Source organism: Acinonyx jubatus, chromosome A2, assembly GCF_027475565.1.
Source record: "Acinonyx jubatus isolate Ajub_Pintada_27869175 chromosome A2, VMU_Ajub_asm_v1.0, whole genome shotgun sequence".
Taxonomy (NCBI): domain Eukaryota; kingdom Metazoa; phylum Chordata; class Mammalia; order Carnivora; family Felidae; genus Acinonyx; species Acinonyx jubatus.
Window position 1 is genome coordinate 42,803,272 of NC_069383.1, and position 23,771 is coordinate 42,827,042.

A 23,771-nucleotide genomic window follows, 5' to 3' on the forward strand; every position below is an offset into this window, starting at 1 on the left:
TGTACTTTTGAAATCCTATCAAAATGTGAAGAGAAAAAGCTACCATTGATCTGCCTGGGGATTATGAAAGAGGAAGTGAAAAGATGTTGGAACTAGAAAATTCTGGGGTGCCTGGGTGGCTCAGTTGGTTAAGCTTATGACTTCAGCTCAGGTCATGATCTCACGGTTCTTGAGTTTGAGCCCCGCATCAGGCTATCCGCACAGAACCTGCTTTGGATCCTCTGTCCCCTTCTCTCTCTGCCCCTCCCCTCCTCGTGCTCTCTCTCTCTCAAAAATAAATAAACATTAAAATAAAATAAAATAAAATAAAATAAAATAAAATAAAATAAAATAAAATTCTAATACTGAAAGAAAATCCCAAAGAAATCTGAACACCTGTTGAATGTGATTCACTTCTTCAGAGTCATGGCAGTAATATGAGATATGGTGACGTATCACTCGAACAACACACACATACTGAGAGTATTTATTCTCTACGACAGTCATCACGTTCTGAGCCACTAGTCTTTACCTTTTGAAAATAATGAAGAAGAGCGAATATGATTTTTAAAATCCTTTACAGGGACAAAGCAGATCAACAGCCTTTTAATCATTATGCCAGATAGATCATACTTTCTATTAGTTTGTGAAGATTCAAACAAAGCTTGGTAGTCACATTTGGAATGGTTGTTAAAGAACTTCTTTCAAAATTAGCTTTTCCATCAGATATCTGCCATTGTCTCTGTAAAACTTTATTCACTTTAAAAATTTATTCATTAGGTTATAGGACTTGAGTCTGAAGGAAGCCTTTACTGTCCGACCTCACAGTTTTGGTTTGAAATTTTCATCTGGGTTTGGTTCACCCTTAACATCACTAGCACTTCAGTGACTATGATGCCACCATCTTTAGTGGCCTGTAAGTCACTGTCTGTTCTGGGAAGCTATGTATCCCTCTGCTTTGTGCCTTGGAATTTTAAGCTCCGTTAGGGCAGGGACCATGTGTTCTTCAGTTTTGCACGATCCAACATTTAGCATAGTACAGGATAGGTAATCGGTCCTCATTAAAGATGTGCTGATGAATGATTGTGAAAGCATTTTCATGAACTATAAGGCACTTTGGAAATAGAAAGCGTTTTAACTTACAATTATTCAGTAGAAAGAGACATAGCTCCTATCTGAGGATTTAAAACTCTTGTTGGTGTTTTTAGAACATAGGAGTTGCTTGTGCTTTAGAGGATGTTTACAGTTTATTTCAAACAAATAAAAAATTTCTCCTTCATCCTGAAAATTGACCTTCAAAATTAAATCCTGGGGCATCTGGGTCATTCAGTCAGTTAAGCATCCGACTTCAGCTCAGGTCACGATCTCATGGTTTGTGCGTTCCAGCCCTGCATTGGGTGAGCTCGAGCCCCACTTCAGGGTGAGCCCCACTTCTCCCTCTCTCTCTTTCTCTCTCCCTGCCCCTTGTGAGATTCTCTCTCTCCTCTCTTTCTCTCTCTGCCCTTTGCTCACTTGCCCCCCCCCAAACAAAAATAAAATAAACAAACAAAAGCCCAAACCTAAATCCTACTCTGAAAGAAGGACTGACACAGACTTGACCCTTGAGAAATCCATGGCTATGGAAGTGGTGGTGGAGAGGTAGAGAAGGTTCTGTATGAACCCTGGGTGGCCATCAACCAGGCAACCTCAGAGGTCCTGGCTATTTCTTTATATGCAAACTTAAATTAGCTGTTGTTATTCACTAAGAACAGTTTTCTTATTTCCTTCCTTATTTACCAATGTCCATTAACTAAGCTGAAAAGGAAATCAGTAATTTTTTTTTGGCTGCACTAGAGTGAAAAGGCTAAAAATGAACATTTGTGAGATATTGTCGAGTACTCTTAAGACTTAATAGTATCCAGTGATCAATCTTATATCCTGCCAGTGTTCACGGCAGAGTAGTGCAGTCTCTGAATAGGATAGCGCAGGAAGTTCTAGTTTACGTGAGGCAAACAGCTTCTTTGCAGCTTGTACATTGGTTAGTTCATATTTAGAAAACTCAAAATGGAAAAAAATGCCTTTCTTCTGTAATGAAAAAAAGCAATTCTTTAGGTGTTATTTAAAATGAACAGCGGCTACACTCTGATCAGAGGAATAGTTGCATTTTGGCATAAGAGTATTTCAGGTTATTTTGATTGTTTAGTGCTTACAAGGAGGATGTGCCTCAATTGTAACTTTTTCTTCAGGTTAAGACTGTTCTGTGCATTTCTCTCTAAAGATTTACATGGGTTCTTGTTTTGATACCAATGGCCTATGACTCTGTTTAAAGGTGTCTGTGGTTCTAATTCAGATATCTATTAGCCGTGTCCTGGTCCTCCTGGGTTCTTTTCGGCTCTAATCATGAATTTTACAAGTCAGGTATCTTTTAATCGGTGTTTCTTTAATTTTTTTGCTTCTTAACCTGATGTCTATTTCTTTAGATGGACAAGTACATATGATTTAATGGATCTTTTTACATTAATATTAATACTGTGGGAATTATGACTAGGACATTGTAGGTACTCAGGACTTCAGACTATGATTCTTATTAGGGAATTTTTTTTTTTCCTGTGTAAGCACGGAGTCTATAAATAGCATTGTACGGGAGGATAACAAAAGACTGATTCTAATTTGGTCAGATGGAAAGGGGAGCAGGGGTAAATTATACTCTGAAAGCTTTATATCATGTATTTATGTCATGGATTTCAATCTAGTATTGAACATGAAGCTATTATTGGCCATTTTATCTTTGCATCCATTGTGGTATATGTATGTGCCTATAGGATTCACAAATGATGCTGCCAACTCAGCATGAGGCAACATTCTTGTTTCTATTCCCCATCACCCACCAGTGCTGGCCTAGACAGCTCCCTCACTCACTGCCCTCTTCAGTACTTCACAGTGCAGCCACAGTGTTCACAAAGCTCCACCCCCACCATTTGTCTCTATACGTTGACCTTCAGCCTGTTCTCCAGGACCAGCGGGTCTCCAAATCCCTCCTCTCTGAGGCCTTCCCTGATCAGGTGTCCCACTCCGCTGTGATCCATCCCTCCTGCGAACTTCTCTGTCACTTTCCACCCTTCCCACGGTCCTGAGAGACGTTAAGTTTTCTTGGGGTGGCATGGAAAATGAACAAACTCAAACCTCGGAAATGATACTGTCTTGTTGCCCATTCATTCCTTTCCAGATAACCAAGCTGAAAATAGATAGCAACCCTTTTGCCAAAGGATTCCGGGACTCCTCCAGGCTCACTGACATTGAGAGGTAATGAGAATTTTCTGTTTACTTTTTTGTCCAGATAAGATAAAAAAAAAAAAAAGAGCGAGTTTGTAGGAACACACTCCTTTCAACGCCAAAGAACCATAACCTTGCTGTAGATAGTCTCCGATTCGCCACCCCACTTCCCCTCCCACCTATAAACCCTTAGATATGCAGCTGCTTAAGCTTTGACAGCTGCTATGTCTGCATCTGCTCTGTGCTATTTCCAAGGAAGTGTTTTTTTTGGTTGGGACATTTACTCAACTGTAAAAAATAGGGTTTCTTCATTATCAACGACTCAATCCTTTTGATGATACTAAGCTTCATGTCTCGAGTGGCAATCTATAGAGAAATGGAATTTTGATAGCCTTTGCCTTCTGAAGTGGACATATTTGCTAGCATGAAGAATATGAGTAGTTTGGAATGTCGAAGCAAGGAGATCTAATTTAATTCAAGGCACATATTTTACCTATGGTGTAGACTGTGTCTATGTTGTAGGAGAGACATCAGATCTCAGGACCTTTAAGAAGACAAGTGACAATCGTGTGCCTGTAACTTCACTTTTTACTTAATTGAAATGGTTCACACATTGCGAGGCCATCTATGTGATGAGTAATGACTATAATGAGATCCATAGCTTGCCCATAGGAATGTCAAAAAAATGTGTGTTTTTCATAGGGAAAAGATTTTTCAACCTGATTATTTGTAACTCTTACACCTACTATGTAACTTTCTGTACTTCTTTTTTTTTTTGTATGAGAACATTTAAGTTCTCCTCTCTTTGCAGATTTCACTTATACAAAAAGTGTTATCAACTCTAGTAACCATGTTACACATTAGATCTTTAGACCTTTTTTATCTTCTGAACTTATTCTTTTATGTGGCCTGAAGTCTTTGACAGGTGGTGTACCCTCACCACCAGCCTTTAGGTTTAATTTACCTCCAAATCTTTGTGCGATTTCCCTACTAACTGCTACACGTCTCTGTCACACCCTGTGTTACCTACCACATGGTCACGTCTCCTGACCTCCTCACTTCTTTCCAACCTGTCCTGGCAATTACAGATGAAGAACTAATTACACATTTTAACAACATCTTTCTGATCCTTCCCTCAGCCTTCCCAAGTGGCAGAGCATGGGGGGTGGGTGGTTTTGAGTTGGAGAAACAGATATAGAGACTCAGTGGGGAGGTGGAGAAGCCAGCAGGATAGGCTGAAAATGGGGCAGGTGCTATGGGATTTGAGTAAAAGAGAGACATTAAGTGGTTGGGGAGCTTGACAAGTGGCTGTGGGTGCTGAGATCAGGGAAAGAAAATTGAGCTTGTGGTTGAAAATCCATTGCATGGGCGCCTGGGTGGCTCAGTCAGTTAAGCGTCCGACTTCGGCTCAGGTCATGATCTCGCGGTCCGTGAGTTCACGCCCCGCGTTGGGCTCTGTGCTGACAGCTCAGAGCCTGGAGCCTGCTTCGGATTCTGTGTCTCCCTCTCTCTCTGCCCCTCCCCCACTCATTCTCGCTCTCTCTCTCTCTCTCTCTCTCCCTGTCAAAAATAAATAAACATTAAAAACATTTTTTTAAAAAAGAAAAGAAAAGAAAATCCATTGCAAACTGCAGAGAGACTCCAAGTGGGTAGCTCTCTAATTAGGTGGGACAAAGGCAAGCAGATAGGCCTTGAGACTGAAGTCAGTGAGAATGTAGCATCAGCAGTGTGGGTGACAAATGAGTCCATTTGCAAAGGCTGCTCTCATTCAAGCGTGACCTTTTTCATTTGTTTCTGGAACGCCAGAGGCACTGATGCAAAGGAGATGTGTACAGGTGGAATCATAAGGGAACTTGTCTGTTTAAGTCAGGTAGCAGGTAAGAATAAAGACAGTGGCTCAGTGGGGCCGTAGTGGTGTGTTTTTGTAGTGTGTGCCCTATCTTCTGTCTCAAATCAAAGGATGGGTATAATATACTGGGGGACAAACTCATCAGTTAGACTCCCAGCTCTGCCTTTTACTGGCACAGTGATCCTGGAGAAGTCTCCTAGCCTCTGAGTCTGTTTCCTATGGGAACAATAACCCTGCTCACTTCATAGGTTTGTTATGAGAACCAAGTAAGATAACATTTATGAAATACCTTATAAATATAAAAATATGAAATAATTATATTATTTTTTTTTTGCCCCATCTAAGTGTACTTTAGTAGTCTTAATAAACTACTCCTAGAGTAAAAATAGCCTCTTAGTTGCACGTGCGCTCACGAGATGTGAGTCCCCAGACTGACTGCCCTTTAGAACAGCAGATTTAATAATACATGCAGGCACATTTTCCACTTATTGAATAAGCATCCTGATGTGGGGAGCAGTCACATGAACGTGAAGCTGAGTAGCTTTCAATGGTCTGAGAGCAAAAAGAGCATCTTCTGTGACCAGCTGAAAGTTTGCAAGATGACCTAACTAGTGTGAAATTGGCCAAGGTTTTGGATTTCATTTCCAGGTATTTAAGTCTGAATTTTCCCTAAACAGCCTTTGGGGATGGGTCAAATCAGATCAATTGATCTTTAGAGACCTAAAGAAATTAAATTAGTCTGGAGTCAGTTACTGCACTAAACCATCTAGTAATTGAATTGCTCCTTGTAACTGATTGAAAACAGCCCTATCTGTAACAATAGAGGAGACTTTTCTTTATAAGAGATCTGAGAGAAAAACACATCTTTTTATGACATGATGACAGAAATTGCACTTTTCTAACCTAATTGAATATGATGTTATAAATATGTGATCTTAATTATTTTAAGTTTCCTGTTCTAGATTTACAACTACTATATGGGACACCCAAACAAAAATGCCTTTGGGACTGGATCTGTTTGCTATATACCTCTATTATAATATTATTTCTTCTACGGTTGCATATGCTTTTGGGATACTGTATAAGGCATTACGGTTTTCTTGCTCTCATTTTACTAGGTTCCGGTCAGATACTTGAATGTCTAACATGCTTCACATGTAGCGTTACTCCTCAGTGACAGCATCTCCCTCATTTCTAAAAGGAAACCCACCTCATTAGCAAAAGTAGAAAGTATTTTCATTGGATACTTTGCACAGCTTAGAAGCAAACCAAAGCCCAAAGGGATTTCTTATTTTTTTATTTTTTTAAATGTGTATTTATTTTTGAGAGAGAGAGAGACTGAGCGTGAGCAGAGGAGGAGCAGAGAGAGAGGGAGACACAGAATCCAAAGCCTGGAGCCCCTGAGCTGTCAGCATAGAGCTTGACGTGGGGCTCGAACTCATAAGCCATGAGATCATGACCTGAGTAGAAGTTGGATACTTAACCAACTGAGCCACCCAGGTGCCCTAGGGATTTCTTCATATAACCACATTCATAGTTATTTAGTTCAGGGAAAGAAATACCTGCTGGTCTGTCAGATAATAATAAACAATCTGTCAAGCTGATGTTTTCTTTGGGGGGGGCACTTTGTACAGTAAGTGAAAGCACAGTGTTACCTCTGAGAAAGGAAAAATAACTGGGAGGGTTACTAATTGATTTCTTCAAAATTAAGTTTCTTTTATTAGTTTTTTTTTTCAAAGTTCATGCTCATTGCAGAAAAATACTAACAAGAAAAAAAAGCATAAATACGTAACAAATCCCATTCGCTCATTGGTAATACTGCTAACAAAAATTTATATATTCTTCCAGGTACTTTCCTATGCATTTACTTCCTTTAAAGTTTACATACATACTGTTTTTAATCATTTCCCCTTAATATCAATAGATGTTTGTCTGTAGTATACTTTTCAATAGCTGCCTAATTTTCCACTGTGTATGATCATTTATTTGACCAATCCTATATATTGGTTACTTACATTTCCCACTTTTTATTATTATAAACAGGGCCAGGAAGAAAATACATATCTTTACCCATATTCTTCATTATTATCATAGGATAAATCCTAACAAATGAAAATACTGGGTCTAAGTTTTAATCATACTTTTAATTGTTAAAAATTTGGGAAAAACCTAAATATTCAATAATAGAAAAATAGTTTAATGAATGTTTATAGTCATGCAATGGAAAAACTTTTAAAAATTGTGGTAACATTGCAACCTAAAGTTTGCCATTTTAATCATTTTTGAGTATAGAATTCAGTGGCATTACGTATATTCACAGTGTTGTGCAACCATCACCATTATACATTTCCAGAATGTTTCCATCATCCCAAACAGAAAGTCTGTACTCATTCACTAGTAGCTCCCCATTGGTCCTCCCTCAGCCCCTGGTAATATCTGTTCTACTTTCTGTCTCTGTGAATTTGCTTAGTTTAGGTACCTCAGAAAAAGGGAAAGATACACGTTTTTAACGCTTTTCATACATACTGCCAAATTTCCCTCAAGAATGATTGTCCATGTCATGGTCAAGAGTGCCCATTTCTTGTACCTTTGTCAAACATAATCACTGTCTTTTCATCTTTGCCAATTTGATAGGTGAAAGTTTGTCCTTTCTTTTGTAAGTTGGCCTGTTTGTCGTTAACCCTCTCTTTTTTCTTTTGTATTGTTCATTTTTTCTCTTACTGATCTATACAAGCTACTTATGTAATAGTATTTTTAGTATTTTATATATAATATTTAGTATGTATTAGTATTTTTATTGTTTATGTATACTGGACCCATTTTACCAGTTTGAAATTAGCTTTTTAAATGTTTTTGATAAATAGAGTATTTTATCACCAGTCTGTTTTTCTTTTACTTTATGATTTCTATTAAGAGGCCCCCTACTTCAGAATTATATAAATATGTAAATGTTCAACTACAGACTTCTGTCACCTTACGGCTTTCTATTTTTTCACTTAAAAGGTCATGCAGTATTTATTTTGGTGTAAGATATAAAATAGACATGTGTACTGTACATTTTTTATAAGTGGTTCCAATACATGTATTTACTAACATATTCCTTTCCCACTTATTTATAATTCCCCCTATCATATATTAAATTCTTACCTGTAGTAGTTTTTATAGTCTCTTTATCAAACTTCCAGTATTGCATTGTTTTAATGTTTATAAATTGATAAAATATATAAAAACTGATACTTAGATATCTGGTATGACAAACTCCAAACGTTTTTACTTGTTATTTTCAAATTTTCTTGCTATTCTTTGACATTTATGCTTCCAGTCTTTGGAATCATTTTGTCAGAACTTCCCCCAAAAAAAGTCATTGGAAATTTGACCGGGCTTATGTTCCATTTATATAATAAGTTGGAGGAGAAAATTGGTATCTTTACAGTATTGGGACTTCCTTCTGGGCATATGTCATATGTTTGTCCTTTTACTAGAATGTCTTTTTATGTTCCTTAGAAGTTTTGAGATTTTCAAGTTTGTAAGTCCCAACCATATTTTCTTAGGCCCCAAATTTTCTTAGGCACACAGCTAAGTCTACTAGAGCTACACTGTCCTATTTCACCAATGGCCCTTGACCATAGATGGCTTGACCATTGATGGTCACCATAGGTGACGTCAAGTGAGGACTTGAAATGTGGCTATTCCCATTGAGATGTGCTGTCAGAACAAACAAACAAACAAACAAACAAACAAACCCCATGATGTTGAAGGCTCCTTGAAAAAAGAATGAAAATATCTCAAAAGTTGTTTTAAAATATTGTTAGATGTTAAAATAATATTTTGGGGGTGCCTGGGTGGCTCAGTCAGTTAAGCATCTGACTCTTGATTTTGGCTCAGGTCATGATCTCACAGTTTGTGAGTTCAAGCCCCATGTCGGGCTCCATGCTGATAGCTTGAAGACTGCTTGGGATTTTCTCTCTCTCTCTCTCTCTCTCTCTCTCTCTCTCTATTTCTCTCTTCTTCCCTTCCCCTGCTTGTGCTTGTTCTCTCTCTCTCTCTCTCTCTCTCTTTCAAAATAAACTTTTAAAAATGATACTTTGGACATATTAAACATATTAAAATTGATTTTGCCTATTTTTTTTTAATGTGACAACTAGACTATTTAAAATTACATATATGGCTCACACTACCTTTGTACTGGATGGCACTGCACCAGAGAGATTTTTGGGAAGAGAGAGCTTGCTTTTGAAAGTAGAATTTTTAATTAGAATCTACCTAGTATAGTCTGTAAAAAGCTATCGATTCCTATCCGTGTTGGGCATACTGCCATTTTGATGAAACTTAAAAAAGAGTTTTAATAATTTTTCCTTTTAGTCTCTTGAGTTTTCTACTCAGATTGCTGTATAATTTGCAAAAAAAAATGATAATTTTATCTTTTTTCTTTCTTATAGCTATACTTTTAAAAATGTCTTTTCCTTGTTTTACTACACTAAAATTTCCAAGACCCTATTGAAAAGTAATGATTGTAGTTGGCATTATTCTCTTGTTCTTGACTTGTTTAGCAATGCCTCAAATGTTTGATCATCATATATGGTTTTCATTGGCAGTGGGTTTCAGATGGATATTCTTTATCATGTTGAGGCAATACCTTTCTATGCCTAAATAATTTTTTGTTATCCTGAATATTAAATGGATTTATATTTAATAATCTTTTAACATCTGAGACAATTTTAATTATTTTTCTACTTAAAAAAATTTTTTTAATGTTCTTATTTATTTTTGAGACAGAGAGAGACAGAGCATCAGCAGGGGAGGGGCAGAGAGAGAGGGAGACACAGAATCTGAAGCAGGCTCCAGGCTCTGAGCTGTCAGCACAGAGCTCAACGTGGGGCTTGAACTCATGGACTGTGAGATCATGACTTGAGCTGAAGTCGGATGCTTAACCGACTGAGCCACCCAGTCACCCCTATTTTTCTACTTTTAAATAATAATATGAATAATTATAGTCCTGTTGTCTATGTGGAGCTATCAGTTTATTTCTGGAATAAATCCTGTCTGGATTTTATCTGGTTTTCTTGTAATCCGTTGCTGGATTTAATTTACTCCTATTTTCTTTAAGACATTTTATCAATTTTTGTAACAGAGATTTAACTTTGTTTCTTCTTCCCTTTTCTGTCAGTTTTTGGTATCAGGTTTCTGCTAGTTTGTTCAAATGAATTGAAATATGTTCCTTTTGAGTCTGGATCAGTTTAAAAATGCAAGGAAGTTTTATAGTCTTGAAGTACTCTTATGGGGAAGACTTGTTTGACTAGTTAAGTTCCATAGTTTATCAGAAATATATATTAATTTCTATCCCATTTAATGCTTTTTGTCTTGGATTCTACTATGCCTATTCTTACATTGCTGTACTTTTTAAGTTTTTGCTTTCTTTTATTTGCCTTTTAGTTTTTAAAAATCTTTGTCACTATAGCAATATACTCCCTCTCTCTTGCATCATCAAGTATCCTGACATTTGACAGTCATCTCTAGATCCCATTTGTCTCTTGAATTACTGATGTTTTCAATTTCCTGCTCCTTATAATAAAGCTCCTTATGAGTTGTGTCTATTCTCTTCCCTTTGTCTTTCCTACCCTGCCTTTCAGGCTTTCCCCCTCTTCTCCACTAGTCCACCCTTGTCCAGGTCACCGGTGACCTCTCCATCGCTAAATCCAACGGACAGTCTCAGTCATCATCTTCCTTGTCCTGTCAGTCAGGTTTGACACTTGTTCATTCTCTCCTACTTTCCTCTTGGCTTCTAAGACCTCTCACTCTTCTGGTTTTTATTCTACTCCATTGGCCATTCTTTCTCCACCCCCCGGTTGGTTCTTCCTCTTGTCCTCCATCTTTAGACAGTGATATGTTCCAGGCCTTCATCCTGGGACCTCTCTTTCTCAATCTGCACTTCTTTCCTGGGTAAATTGACCTGATTTCATGATATTATATGCTGATCACTATTAAATGTACATCTCTGGTTCTGTCCTCTCAGATTCAAAGATCTGACTGGCTATTTCTTTTACTCTTCCCTCTCCCCATAAAGGGCTTCTCAGATTTCACACATCTGAGACAGGATGCCCAGTCATTGTCTCCCACACCTGCTCTTCCCTTACTCTTCCCATCTCAGCTGTGGGCAACCACATCCTTCCACGGCTCTGGCCAAAAGGCTGGCAGTCATCCTTGGCTCCTCTTTTTCTTTCTCTTCCCACATCCAAACAGTCAGCTAATCTTTCAAACTATGTCTGGAGGAGTCCAACTGCTTCCTTACCATCTCCACTGCTACCACCCTTATCTGAGACACTATCATCTCTTTACTAGATTATTACACTAATTTTCTCATTGATCTTTCTACCTCTACTCTTACTGCCTTTAGGTCAATTTCTAGTACACCAGTCAGAATGGTGTACTTTCACTGTCGAGGAAGGGGAATTGGACCATATCACTCTTGCTCAGAGCTCTCCAGTGACTCACCTTCTCAGTGATAGTAAAATCCCAGTCCAGACATGGCTTGAGAGTTCTTATGGAATCTGGCCCTGACCTTCTCAGTTCTGTCTCTGAACTCATGTACCTTCTTCCTCTTGGTCACTTTTCTCTAAGCATGCCCAGGCCTCCGCCTGGAATGTGCTGCCCCCAAATCTGAATGGGTCTGAGGCTTTGTCTTTTGTTTCCTACTATATCCCTAGGTCCTAGAACAGTGGCCGGTACATAGTATATACTCACATATATGTTGAGTAAATAATGATGTTGTCTTTTTAAAAATAACAAGAGTATCTGTATTTTTTAAAAAATTTTGTCTGAAGGTCTTTGTGTTTTAGTAGAAAAATGTAATCCCTCTTCAGTATCGTAATAATTGATATGTTTGATTAATTTGATATGTTTGATATTTCTGCTCACTGTTTAATTCGGCTATTTGCTTTACATTTTATTTTCTCTTCCTTTGTTATATGTATCACCTTACCCCCACCCACCCCTTTTATTATAGCTGAACTTCCACAGTCAGGCAGTGGGCTATATACTTTACACACTTGATTTTAGTCACTTGTCAAAATAAACCTATAATAAAGAACCATTGTCATCCCTATTTGGTAGATGAGATAGCGGAAGTTTGGAGAGATCGGTACTTTATTCACACAATTTGTGAGTTGAGCTTCGCACCCACCATAGTTTCTATGAAACCAAAGTCTTTGCTCTAGTGTTAACTGTATTTCTTTTTAATAATTATGCTTTCAAATTCTAAAAGACATAATTGTAAAATTGACATTTCTGTTATTGTCAGAAGCTATATACTTTCTTTTCTTGTAAAATAGGAGATATTTAGTATATGATTTTTCTTTGTACTACCCCTCCCCCTCCATCCATAATTGTGGTTTACATGATCTGGGATGTTTTTTTAATGTTTTATTTATTTTTGAGAGAGAGAGAGAGTGTGCACAAGCGGGGGAGGGACAGAGAGATGAGGACAGAAGATCTGAAGCAAGCTATGCTCTGAGAGCAGCAAGCCTCATGCAGGGCTCAAATTCACAAACTACAAGATCATTACCTAAGCCAAAGTCGGATGCTCAAACAACTGAACTACCCAGGCGCCCCTGATCTGGGGTTTTAAATCCAGATTTTTTTCATGTATCTTCTTTATCTTTTTCAAAAGTTTTTTTGTTAAGGGTGACAGTACATCAACTATAGTCATTTAAATTGAATTCGAGTCATTTCACTGTTTATTGTTCATTTCTGTAGTCTTTCCAATTATTGGAATCATGTTCTGACTTTATTCCCAGTTGTTGGTAAACGTTGAGTAATTGGCTGGGAAAGGATGTGTGCATCCTTTGCTTTATGAGTTCTTGTTTATCCCAGAGGATCTGCCAGCGTTATGGTAGCAGTCTTTCCCCCCAGACCCTTTCAACTGTCCTTTGCCATCTGGCTTTTAAATACTGTGGAATAAAGGCTGGTGCCACTGCCTCCCCTTTGTTGGAAACTTACCTTTTTTCTCTCTGTCTGGATAAAATGCTTTTAGAATATTTTCTTTGAAACTCAGAAACTGGCCAGTATTTGTCTGATTGTAGATTTGTAAAAATTAGTGTTTCCTCTATAAATAAACCCTTTAAATTGAAAACTCAGGTCGTTTTTCAGCCCAGGCAGACTGTCTTCTCATTCTTCTTTATCTCCTCTTCTTGCTTCTAAGTGGCCTGCTCTATTCAGACCCTCCAAGGCTCCTATTATATGTACATTAGTTCCATCTCCCAAATCTGTTCCCTGTTTCTCTTATTAATTAATAATTTTCATCTCCTTAACTTTTTTACTCTGACGTTGGGAGAATTTCTTATATAAGGTTTCTCATTTGTTTGATTTTGTTTCCTGCAGCATCCAGTGTTCTGTGTTCTGAGTTCTTTTAGGATGTGGTTATTGTTTCTTTGACATTCTGAGTATACTTACACATCCCGATGGTTTCCTTTTCATGCCCGTTAGTGCTTGTTTTGTTTTGTTAGTGCTTAAATCTTGCTGAAAATTTGAAAATATATATTAGACACTAAAATATTTCTTCCTGTTTCTTGAAACAAGTCTGTTTCAGAAGAGAGCACTTGTTCTGCTTTTATCTTTTATTTATTTTTTTAAGTTTATTTATTTATTTTGAGAGAGAGAGAACACGAGCATGAGCAGGGGAGGTCAGAGAGAGAGGGTGACAGAGAGAGAGAATCCCAAGCAGGCTCTGCACCATCAGCACAGAGCCCGACGCACGGCTCTATCCCATACACCCTGAGATCGTGACCTGTGCTGAAATCAAGAGTCAGATGTTTAACTGACTGAGCCATCCAGGTGCCCCTTGTCCTGTTTTTAAAATTAGTTTTCTTCTTTTGAAATGCCGAATGTTTTGTTAATGTCCAATTACTTTTCCCCAGCTCATCTACAGAATGGGATATCTGATTGCTTAGTGTTAGGGAGTTGAGATTAATTTTGAATAAAAGCATGTGGATCTTTGTTAAATCTTTCAGGTACAGACCCAAGAATAGGGTGATAATTTAAATTTTTTATAATATTTCCACCGTGGAAGTATAATTATTCTGTTTGGGGTACGGAGTTGTGGCAGGTGGATTGGGGGGGGAGGGAATGTAGGAAAGGGAGTTTTCACCATGCAGTGACTGAGCTCCCCTCTCAGTCTGCCTCAGCGGCTAGAAGTTAGCACCTCCTCCAACCAGCCCGGCAGAGCAGCCTTGCAGCCCTCCTCCAGAGTCAGAGTGAGCAGAGCCAGCCACGGCCATGGGCCCACGGCGTTCAGTGTACCATAACCACCCCGGGTTAGCTGAGAGCCTCGCTCTGAGATTCCTTAGTCCTAGCCTCCAGAGCGCGAGAACCCGCTCCTTGTCAGCTGTTCACAGACCTGGCTTTATCATTCATCTCTGCTGCTCCAAGGTGGGGTTTAGGTGAAGCTCTGACTGAGGACTTCCCTTTATTCCCTCCCCAGCTAGCTTGCCAGTGATGACTGACACGCTGCTTGGTGCTTCCCTCACTCCTCTCCTGTTTGTGGCTAAACCGTGCATTTGGCATTCTACCTGATTTCCTGTTTTCTCAGTCATGTCAGTGGGGCAGAGAATTAAATACATAGGCTTATCTCACCTTATTCATTCAGGATGCATACTGAAAGTCTCTATAAAATAAGTTTAAAATCCCCTGGCACTGAATACAACTTTCAAACACACGAAATTTGGACAGAAGCCCAGAAGGAATCAGGCCTTTTCGCTCAGAGCTCAAAGCCACTGTATTAATTTAGATGAGGAAGGAAACTTCAGGAAAGTCGCAAATCTGATATTCTGGGAATTGAGGGAAGTTTCATCTGCATCAAGCCACAGAGCAGCCAGTGTTTTGGCAGCTTTGCTAAAGAGGCTCATATTTTGTGGACAATTTCTGTGTCTTTCGTGATGACTTACAGTTTCAAAAAGAAAGTGATGTTTGGTCCTAACACAGCTCTCAGCTTGCTTGTAGACCGTCTGAGGCAGTAAGGTGTTCATTAGAAGCGGTGCAGGGTCAGTGGGGCCTATCTCTCATCAGGTAAGCGGCTTAGAGCAGGGGTTGGCAAACAGCTATCTGCCACCTGTTTGGGAGAGGCCGCAAGGTAAGAATGGTCTTTACCTTTTTCAGCGGTTGAAAAAATTAGAAAAAAAATACTTCGTGATATGCAAAAGAATATGAAATTAAGTCTTGTTGTCTATAAATCAAGTTTTACTGGAGGAAAATCACATTTTTCTGTTCATGTATTGCATGTGGCTGCTTTCATGCTACAGTGACCGAGCTGGGTATATCTGACAGAGACCATAAAGCATGTGAAGCTTTAAACATTTACTGTTTGGCTTTTTTAGAAAAAGTCTGAGGATTCCCGGCTTAGAGCTTTAAGGGGCGGTGGAAATATTAGCAGTGGGGAAAACTCCTACCCAGCAATTTTATATCCAAAGGATGATCTTTCCTCTCTGTGGGTTGAAATGAAGAAACTCAGAATTTCATTTTGAGCCTGTTGACAAAACTGGCAAGATCTCATCTCTGCCAACACCTTATCCTTCCTGTCTTTGCGGTGGTGGTTGAGACGTGCTCGCAGGGGCATTTTAGCAGGTGCAGTTCAAGCCAGAAGAAAGATGACAGAGTAGGGTAACCAAGTAACAGCCTGGATATGCATACTTTCTAAGAATTTCTGCAGATTTCAATCACCTATGGTATTGTTGCCCATTTTCTAATTTTGTACCTTAGCTATGATGAAGAATTGGAAAATAGGCTGTGATTTTTTTTTTTTTTTTTTTTCTCTCCAAGCACCAGAAACTTTCAGGGCCTTTAGAGAACAGTATAAAAGGCTTTTGGGAAAGCAGGTGTTAGAAAGACTCCTAACACATCCTCATCCAGTTTATTGTTAGGGAATTAGAAAATATTTTTTTGAATATTTTTCAGATCACATTTTAAAATGGCAAAATGATGTATTTGAAATGTGTAAGAATCAGGTACTCAAACTTCAAATAAGTAAAATGTGAGCCTCCACCTTTCCACTTATGCTTTCAGTTTGAAGGGTGTGTGCACACACGTGGGCATTAAAGATAAAATCATAGAGCGCCTGGATGGCTGTCGGTTAAGCACCCGACTTCGGCTCAGGTCATGATCTCACAGTTTGTGGGCTTGAGCCCCACATCAGGCTCTGTGCTGACAGTGGGGAGCCTGGAGCCTGCTTCAGATTCTGTGTCTTCCCTCTCTGTCTGCCCCTCCCTCACTCACACTCTGTCTCTCGAAAATGAATGAATGTTAAAAAAAAAAAAAATCCACCATGAGTTCAAACAAATACTTTCCATTTAAATTCAGGGTAATAAGGCTTTAGTTAACTTCTTTGACCTTACACCTGTATCTTTTCTCTCATGCGGAGAATCCAGTTCTCACTAATGAGGGAAACGATAGACTGTTCTGTCATTACTCGTGTGCTTTATCTCACAGTGTGTAGATATACAGTGATCTCACAATACACATATCACATACCTCCAACAACATGGCACCTAAAAATAGCTAAAATTCTGGTTGTGGTTCTTTGTGTCCTTAGTGTAGATTCTACTAGGGTGTTTGTTTTTAGCTTGTTTGTTTAGTTTCTTTTCCATGTTTACTACTAGAGTATTTTGAAGTCACTTGGAATCATTCCTCTATGTAGTTATGCTTACTACCCAATGATACACATTTAGGTTCGTTTGTTTTATTGTATTTTCTGGGTTTTTTTTTTAATTAAAAATGTAATTTTCTTACACGATTACTTAGTAAATGATTTACGTAGTTTCAAGACAGATCTACAGAATGTGGCTTATTCAGAGGTGTCAAGATTCTATCCTATCCTTTCCACCCTATTTCCTCTTTCTATAAGTAACCATTAAAAAAAAAAAGCACTGTTTTTTGTGTTTTTTACTATAAGAAGATACATATTTATATTTTTTCCTCTTTTTCTTTTTTGTTTAAAGTTTATATATTTATTTTGAGAGAGAGAGAGAAAGGGAAGGGCAGGGAGAGAGGGAGAGACAGAATCCCAAGCAGGCTCTGCCCTGTCAGTGCAGAACCTGACCCAGGGCTTGACCTCAGGAACCGTGAGATCATGACCTGAGCCGAAACTAAGAGTCAGATGCTTGGGGCGCCTGGGTGGCTTGGTCGGTTAAGCGTCTGACTTCAGCTCAGGTCATGATCTTACGGTCCGTGAGTTCGAGCCCCGCGTTGGGCTCTGTGCTGACAGCTCAGAGCCTGGAGCCTGTTTCAGATTCTGTGTCTCCCTCTCTCTCTCTGCCCCTCCCCTGTTCATGCTCTGTCTCTCTCTGTCTCAAAAATAAATAAAAACGTTAAAAAAAAAATTTAAAAGAGTCAGACGCTTAACTGACTAAGCCACCCAGGTGCCCTGACTTCCTTCTTTTCTTAAATATTAACATACTCTACACATTTTCTACCTCTATACTATGTGAGTATAAAATATATATGTGATATACATATTAATACATTGGAGTTCAGTTCAGTTGTATTGCTTTGTTATATTTAAATAGATAAATAAGGCTTTTATGTGAATAATCTTTTACTATGTGGTCTATTTTATTAGCAACCTTTCTTTTTTATAATTTTTTGATAACTATGAAGGTTTGTACTCTTATCTTGTCTTCCTGTACACTAATATTTTAAAAAAATTCCTAGTCTCCCCTTTCTAATTTTCTCTAGGTCCCCTACTGTAAGCAGTACTGAAATTAACTAGTAACTTATTTTTTCCCCTCATTTTCTCTATTTTTAAGCATTGGAAGTAATATTCCTTTAATCTCAGTTAATAAATAATTAAAACCTTATTCTACTTAGCATCTTCCCTCCCCATCCTCCTCCCATTCTTGAGAATTATACTTGATTTACCTTGTCAGAGTATATATTCATTACATAATGTATTCTTTTTTATTTATTTATTAAAGATTTTTAAAATTTATTTTTATTTTTAAAATTTTTTAAAGTTTATTTTTGAGAGAGAGAGAGAACGAGCAGGGGAGGAGCAGAAAGCGAAGGAGACACAGAATCTGAAGTAGGCTCCAGGCCCTGAGCTGTCAGCACAGAGCCCAGTGCAGGGCTTGCACTCACAAACCATGAGATCATGACCTGGGCTGAAGTCAGATGCTTAACCGACTGAGCCACCCAGTCACCCCCATATTCTTTTTTATGGCTTAATCTTAGTTCTTCAAGTAAATATAGATTTAATGCCCACTGATACATTTTATATCAGTGTTTCCCAGTCATTTTGATTGTCTGAGGCTCTTTTTTCCTAGTAGATTCCTCTAGAAAGGCTCGTGGGGCCAATATTCCTTGTCTTTTGCATGCACATTACAGTGTGTGGCCTTTATTTGTGAAAGTCGGTTTGATTTGGTAGATAATCCTTGCCTCACATTTCTTTCCTGTCATATCTTAATTATGCTGTTATTGTCTCCTGATATAAAATGTCACTTTCACACTCTGATGGCCATCTAATATTCCTGTCCATTTAAATGACTTAGTCTTTTTTTCTGGAATGACCAAAAGATCTCCTTCTTTTTCCTTTGTTGTTAATTGTCCTTGATCAAAAGACAGAGAGGCATCCCTACTTCCCAGAAGAGGTTATCTGGACTTGTTGTGTCCCTGTTTCCTTCACTCATAGATGTTGTTAAGGAACAGAAAGAAGGTGGTATTAGTCCTTTGAAACTTTACTCATTTGCTCCTCTTGTACTTCATGCTTCCTTATAGGGAGTAGTTGTTGGTGTATAATCCAAGACTCTCCCTACACTGAATTCTTGTAAGCTTCTCGGTGGAATCATTTTTGAATTAAAAGTGGTGCTGATAACTGTAGAGTCAGAGAGGTGGCAATCCGCGGGTGAAGTGAAATGTGAGGACTGTGTCTACATCCTGGGTCCCCTCCAGACAGCTGGCACTCACACCGTTTTGATGGACTCAGTGGTAGAACGGAATGGATGTCATGCTCAGTACTCTTTCCAGATGTCCGATAGTAGAAGTATTTCTTTAAAAATCCTCTGCTACCTTTGAATTTTGGATGTAATAGTTATCTTTTTCTTGAGGGTTGGTCTAGAGCAAGACTAATGCAGTATACTTTTGTGCAATTAGTTCATGTTTCCTCTCTGTCTTCACTTTCCCCTACTTAGGATATCTGCTGGTATGTGGGCTTTCTTCTAAGCATTTGGGCTAGCTTTGGAAAAAAGAAAACTGTAACAGTCAGGGCTCCTGCAGTCAGGCATTTTGGAAGTGGTTACTTCAGCCTAATAGCTGTTACCCAGATAGCCAACAACGTAAGTTCTCATATCACTCTCATATCCTATCTTTAGAGAACACCAACAGAATAGATTTAGGCAAAGGAGAGAAATATGTATATTGGGAGGACGGGACTATACTAGCTAAGAAAATAAATAGATTAAACTTCAGCTGAGTTGAATAGAGAATTGGTTATGGCTCATAAAGTTTGCTAATTCCCTTAATCTTTCACGAGTACAACTATCCCTGAGTCTTATGGACACTCTTAAAAGGCACACTCCAGAGTGTCTGTGATGAAGTAAAACTGAAACAGAATTTTAATGAAGCCTGCTAAAACAAAACAAATCCAAAAAACCCTCCTTGGATATTGACGGCAGCGGCATATCAAGATACTTGCAAATAAACATGCTAAAAATAGTAAATGGCAAAAGCTAATAACAATAGTCTCTGCCCTTTGGATCTGCCCCTGCTCCCAGCGACCTTCACCGTTCCCCTGGGGCCCACTTTCTGTCACAGGAGCCACAGAGCAGGCCAGGGCTTCTGCAGTAGGGGAGGACAGAGGACCTCTGTATCACCTCTGCATAGAGGGACAGGCCCCAGGAATATGACGTTGCTCAGAATGAAGAGACAGAAATCAAAGAGTTAAAAATTGAATTTTATCTCTGAGACTGTTGAGCAACATATGATACTCCAATCTTGTATAAATGAAAATGACTTTATTTTTAATTATTGGTATATAGTTCATTCTTTCTTAAACACAGAATAAAACATGAGAAAAATATTTTAAATTGTATTCATACCTGTGTGCCATGACATTTTGCAGTTGAACTTCCAAAAAAACCACCTTAAACCTAGCTTTCTAGGAAGTATGTATTTTGGGGCTGGAACGATTTGGGGAACCATCCAATTAATCTGTCATTACACCAACGAAGCGACGAGGGCCCAGAGCCTGCAAGTGATTTGCTCAGGTCACACAGTTAGTTAGTAGAAGATCTGGGGTTAGAACCCAGGGTTCTTTAGAACTAATGGACTTTTTCAAAATGGCTGTTTTTAATTCATAAATTGTTAGAGCCATATGAATCTTAGAGATCATCTAATCCAGCCTCCTCGTTCCCTACGACCCCCTCATTTTGTAGAAGGAATCAAAGCCCAGATACAGATGAGGAATCTGATCACACAGCTTCATAGGAAAGAAACAGTTAAATGATTTCACTCAAATGTGGAATTTAAGAAACACAACAGATGATCTTAGGGGAAGGGAAGGAAAAAGAAGATAAAAACAGGGAGGCAAACTATAAGAGACTCTTAAATACGGAAAACAAACTGAGGGTTGCTGGGAGGTGGGTGGGGGGATGGGCTAAATTTGTGATGGGCATTAAGGAGAGCACTTGTTGGGATGAGCACTGGGTGTTATACATAAGTGATGAATCACTGGGTTCTATTCCTGAAGCCAAGACTACACTTGTATGTGAACTCACTTGAATTTAAGACAAACAAAAAAGTCATCTCCAATGAGGAGACTTAGTATAAGAGCCTGAATGCATAAAAGGAAAGCGATTTTCTTTGGTGACTGGATTAAAGTCTGCTTTCAAATAAAATCTCTTAGTTGAATAAAGTAAAATAATCTGTTGACAACAACCTCAAAAAGGAAGGGATGGGGGTGCCTGGGTGGCTCAGTCGGTTGAGCGTCTGACTTCGGCTCAGGTCATGATCTCACAGCTTGTGAGTTCGAGCCCGCATCAGGCTCTGTGCTGACAGCTCAGAGCCTGGAGCCTGCTTCGAGTTCTGTGTCTCCCTCTCTCTCTGCCCCTAACCCACTCGCATTCTGTCTCTGTCTCTCTCAAAAATAAATAAACATTAAAAAATTAAAAAAAAAAAGGGATGGCTTTTAACAGAATTAATTTTTTTCAACTTATAGTTACCACAGAATTCCTTTAACTATCAAGCGGTGTTTCTGTCCTTAAAACGTTAACTCATTTATCCACAGTTTCTAAGAGAAAGCATTCTTTTATAAAGCAGTGTTAAACAAACCGGTGACTCAGGTAGTTAGAGTCGCAGAGTTATTCACAATTGGCATTTAGCTGTGAATTGTCCTCGTTTTTTACCTGCTTGTAATTTTGTATCTCTGTATGAAGGATATTTGTTCCCTGCCTCACAATTTACTAATGTTTATTTAGAGGCTGAGTGATCTGTACTTTGCTTGAGACCTTTCTTCTGGTTGTCACAGCCGTAAGACTTAGAAACTAAGCATAATAGTTTTGGGGGTTTTTTCATTGGTCCAGTTTACTTACTTAAGTTGCTAATGATGATATAAAAACAGAAATGCATATTACCACTGAAAAGAAAAACCAGTAGGATTAAGTGAAATAAATAATAATAAACTGGAGTCTAAAAGCTTTTTAAAAAATTAAAGTTATTTTGTTTTTCCAAAATGGATTGTATTATACATTTCAGTTCTCAAATTAAAATTAATGATTTATAATACATCTTAAATTATATTATGTAAAGTTCTCATTTATTAAGTACTTTGTGGAAGCTATAGATATTGATGATATATTGTCTTCCAGTAATTTATAACATTATCTGCATAAACCTTTGGGAAAATCTTTGTGACAAGGACTTATTTACAAAGGCTCAGGAAGATGATATAAGCTTGAACAAATTGAGGAGCAAGAACAACTTTAAATATTTTATTTCTTAGAGATTAGAATTGATTTTAGTGGACTTGACATTTTCTCCCTAAACATAGTTTTTTTCCAGGTGTGTATTTAGGAGAGAAAGTTAGAATATAAATTGAAATAATATTTAATTTTCTCCCTGACATGTATAGTGTAGGATGGCTTCAATGAAGCATGGCAAGTTATAGCTACTGGAAGTCCTAACTTCACCTAAAATGATTATGACTCTGTAACCAGCTTTAGGAACACACAATCTTGATACCCAATAATAACAACAAGATTTATTTTTATCTGTAAACATTTATTGAATGCTTATTATATCCCAGGTACCAATATAAGTTCTCTATGTGTATTAAATCACTGAATCTTAATAATAACCTTAAGAGCTAGACCATATTAATATTCTCATTTTACAGATGAGGAAACTGAGTTGTGGAGAAGTGAAGTAATTTGCCCACAAGCACACAACTAGCAAGTGGCGGAGCTAGGATTCAAGCTAAGCAGGTTCCCACCAAGCATACTTGTAACCACCACATTAGGGCAGTGGTTCTCTAGGTATGGTCTCTGGGTCAGCAGCCATAGCCATCTTCTCAGTGTGTCCTCACATGACTGAAAAGCAGAAAGCCACAGAAAGCCCTACCTCCTAATTCCATCAAATTGGGAGTTAAGATGTCAACAGGTGAATTTTCGGGGGGACACAGACATTCAGTTCTTAATACACACTAAAATTTGAGAACCACTGCCTAGATTAAGTATTATTCTCTCTTTGTTCAAGGGCCAATGGTGCAGTAGTAGAGATCGTCATGCAAGCACATGATTGTGATCAATCTAGAAAGTACAGTAAAAGAAGAATATATTAAGTATAGTGGTGGTGCAAAGGAGAATGTGAGGGAAAAAGGAAGGTTTTGCTTTTTGAACCTTGAGAAATTTGCACTCTAGTTTCAGAGGTAGATGATGGGCAGTCAGTTCCAATACTCATAGAGTGTTTTGGTTTTGCTTGTTTGGGGTTTGAACAAACAGTGACTTCAGACAGGTCCAAACATTTTGGCAGGATATCAACATCATCATTGTAGTTACCCTTTATCTTGCCCACCTTCTGGCTATGATAGTGCCTCTCACATGTATATTATTCTTGGGATTGATGGTTACATTATAGTCAAAAGAGATCTTTTAGAGATACCTAAAGTAATAATGTATTTCTCTTACCTAGAAAAATAATTTAATGTTAGATTTTTAGAAAGGCCGGTAATAATACTTCAGTAAAGGTACCCATTTTATTTATCTACTAGATCCAAAGGAAGCCTACTAAAGTTACAGTCTCTTTCTTTAGGCTATAAGAGAACTGAGCATTACAAGACACTCATAGCTTGTGATATCTAAATCACTTAACCCATTAGGTGAGTCATCCCTTATTTTTCAGGGTACAGTATTTTAGAAGTCCTTGCAATAGGGCTTCTAGGCCTAAACAGGTTCTTTGCACTTTTCATTCTGCTAGAAACAGGGATTAGACATAAAGAATGGGGGCTGTCTACTCTTTGTAACATCTTCGAAGAGATGGCCCTGATATTGCACCACTGTTTTCAATCACTTAAAAGGCAATAATTCAATTATGGCACCCTTTATATAAGACCTGCCATTGCTTTCATTCACTTCCAGGCCTGACACAAGTAAATCACTTCGATAAAATCCTTTTTTCTTCTCCCTCCTAGGGATGAAAATAAGTAATGATACTAGTG

The 23,771-nt window shown here is 38.3% G+C and overlaps 1 protein-coding gene across 1 annotated transcript in view; it reads left to right on the plus strand.

Annotated features, from left to right (window-relative positions):
• TBX20 (T-box transcription factor 20) overlaps positions 1 to 23,771 on the plus strand; it is a 60,121-nt gene that overhangs the window by 19,825 nt on the left and 16,525 nt on the right. Inside the window, exon 6 of the mRNA XM_027075253.2 lies at positions 3,185 to 3,261. Within this exon, the coding sequence (XP_026931054.1) occupies positions 3,185 to 3,261 (77 nt within the window). The remainder of the gene's footprint in view (positions 1 to 3,184; positions 3,262 to 23,771) is intronic.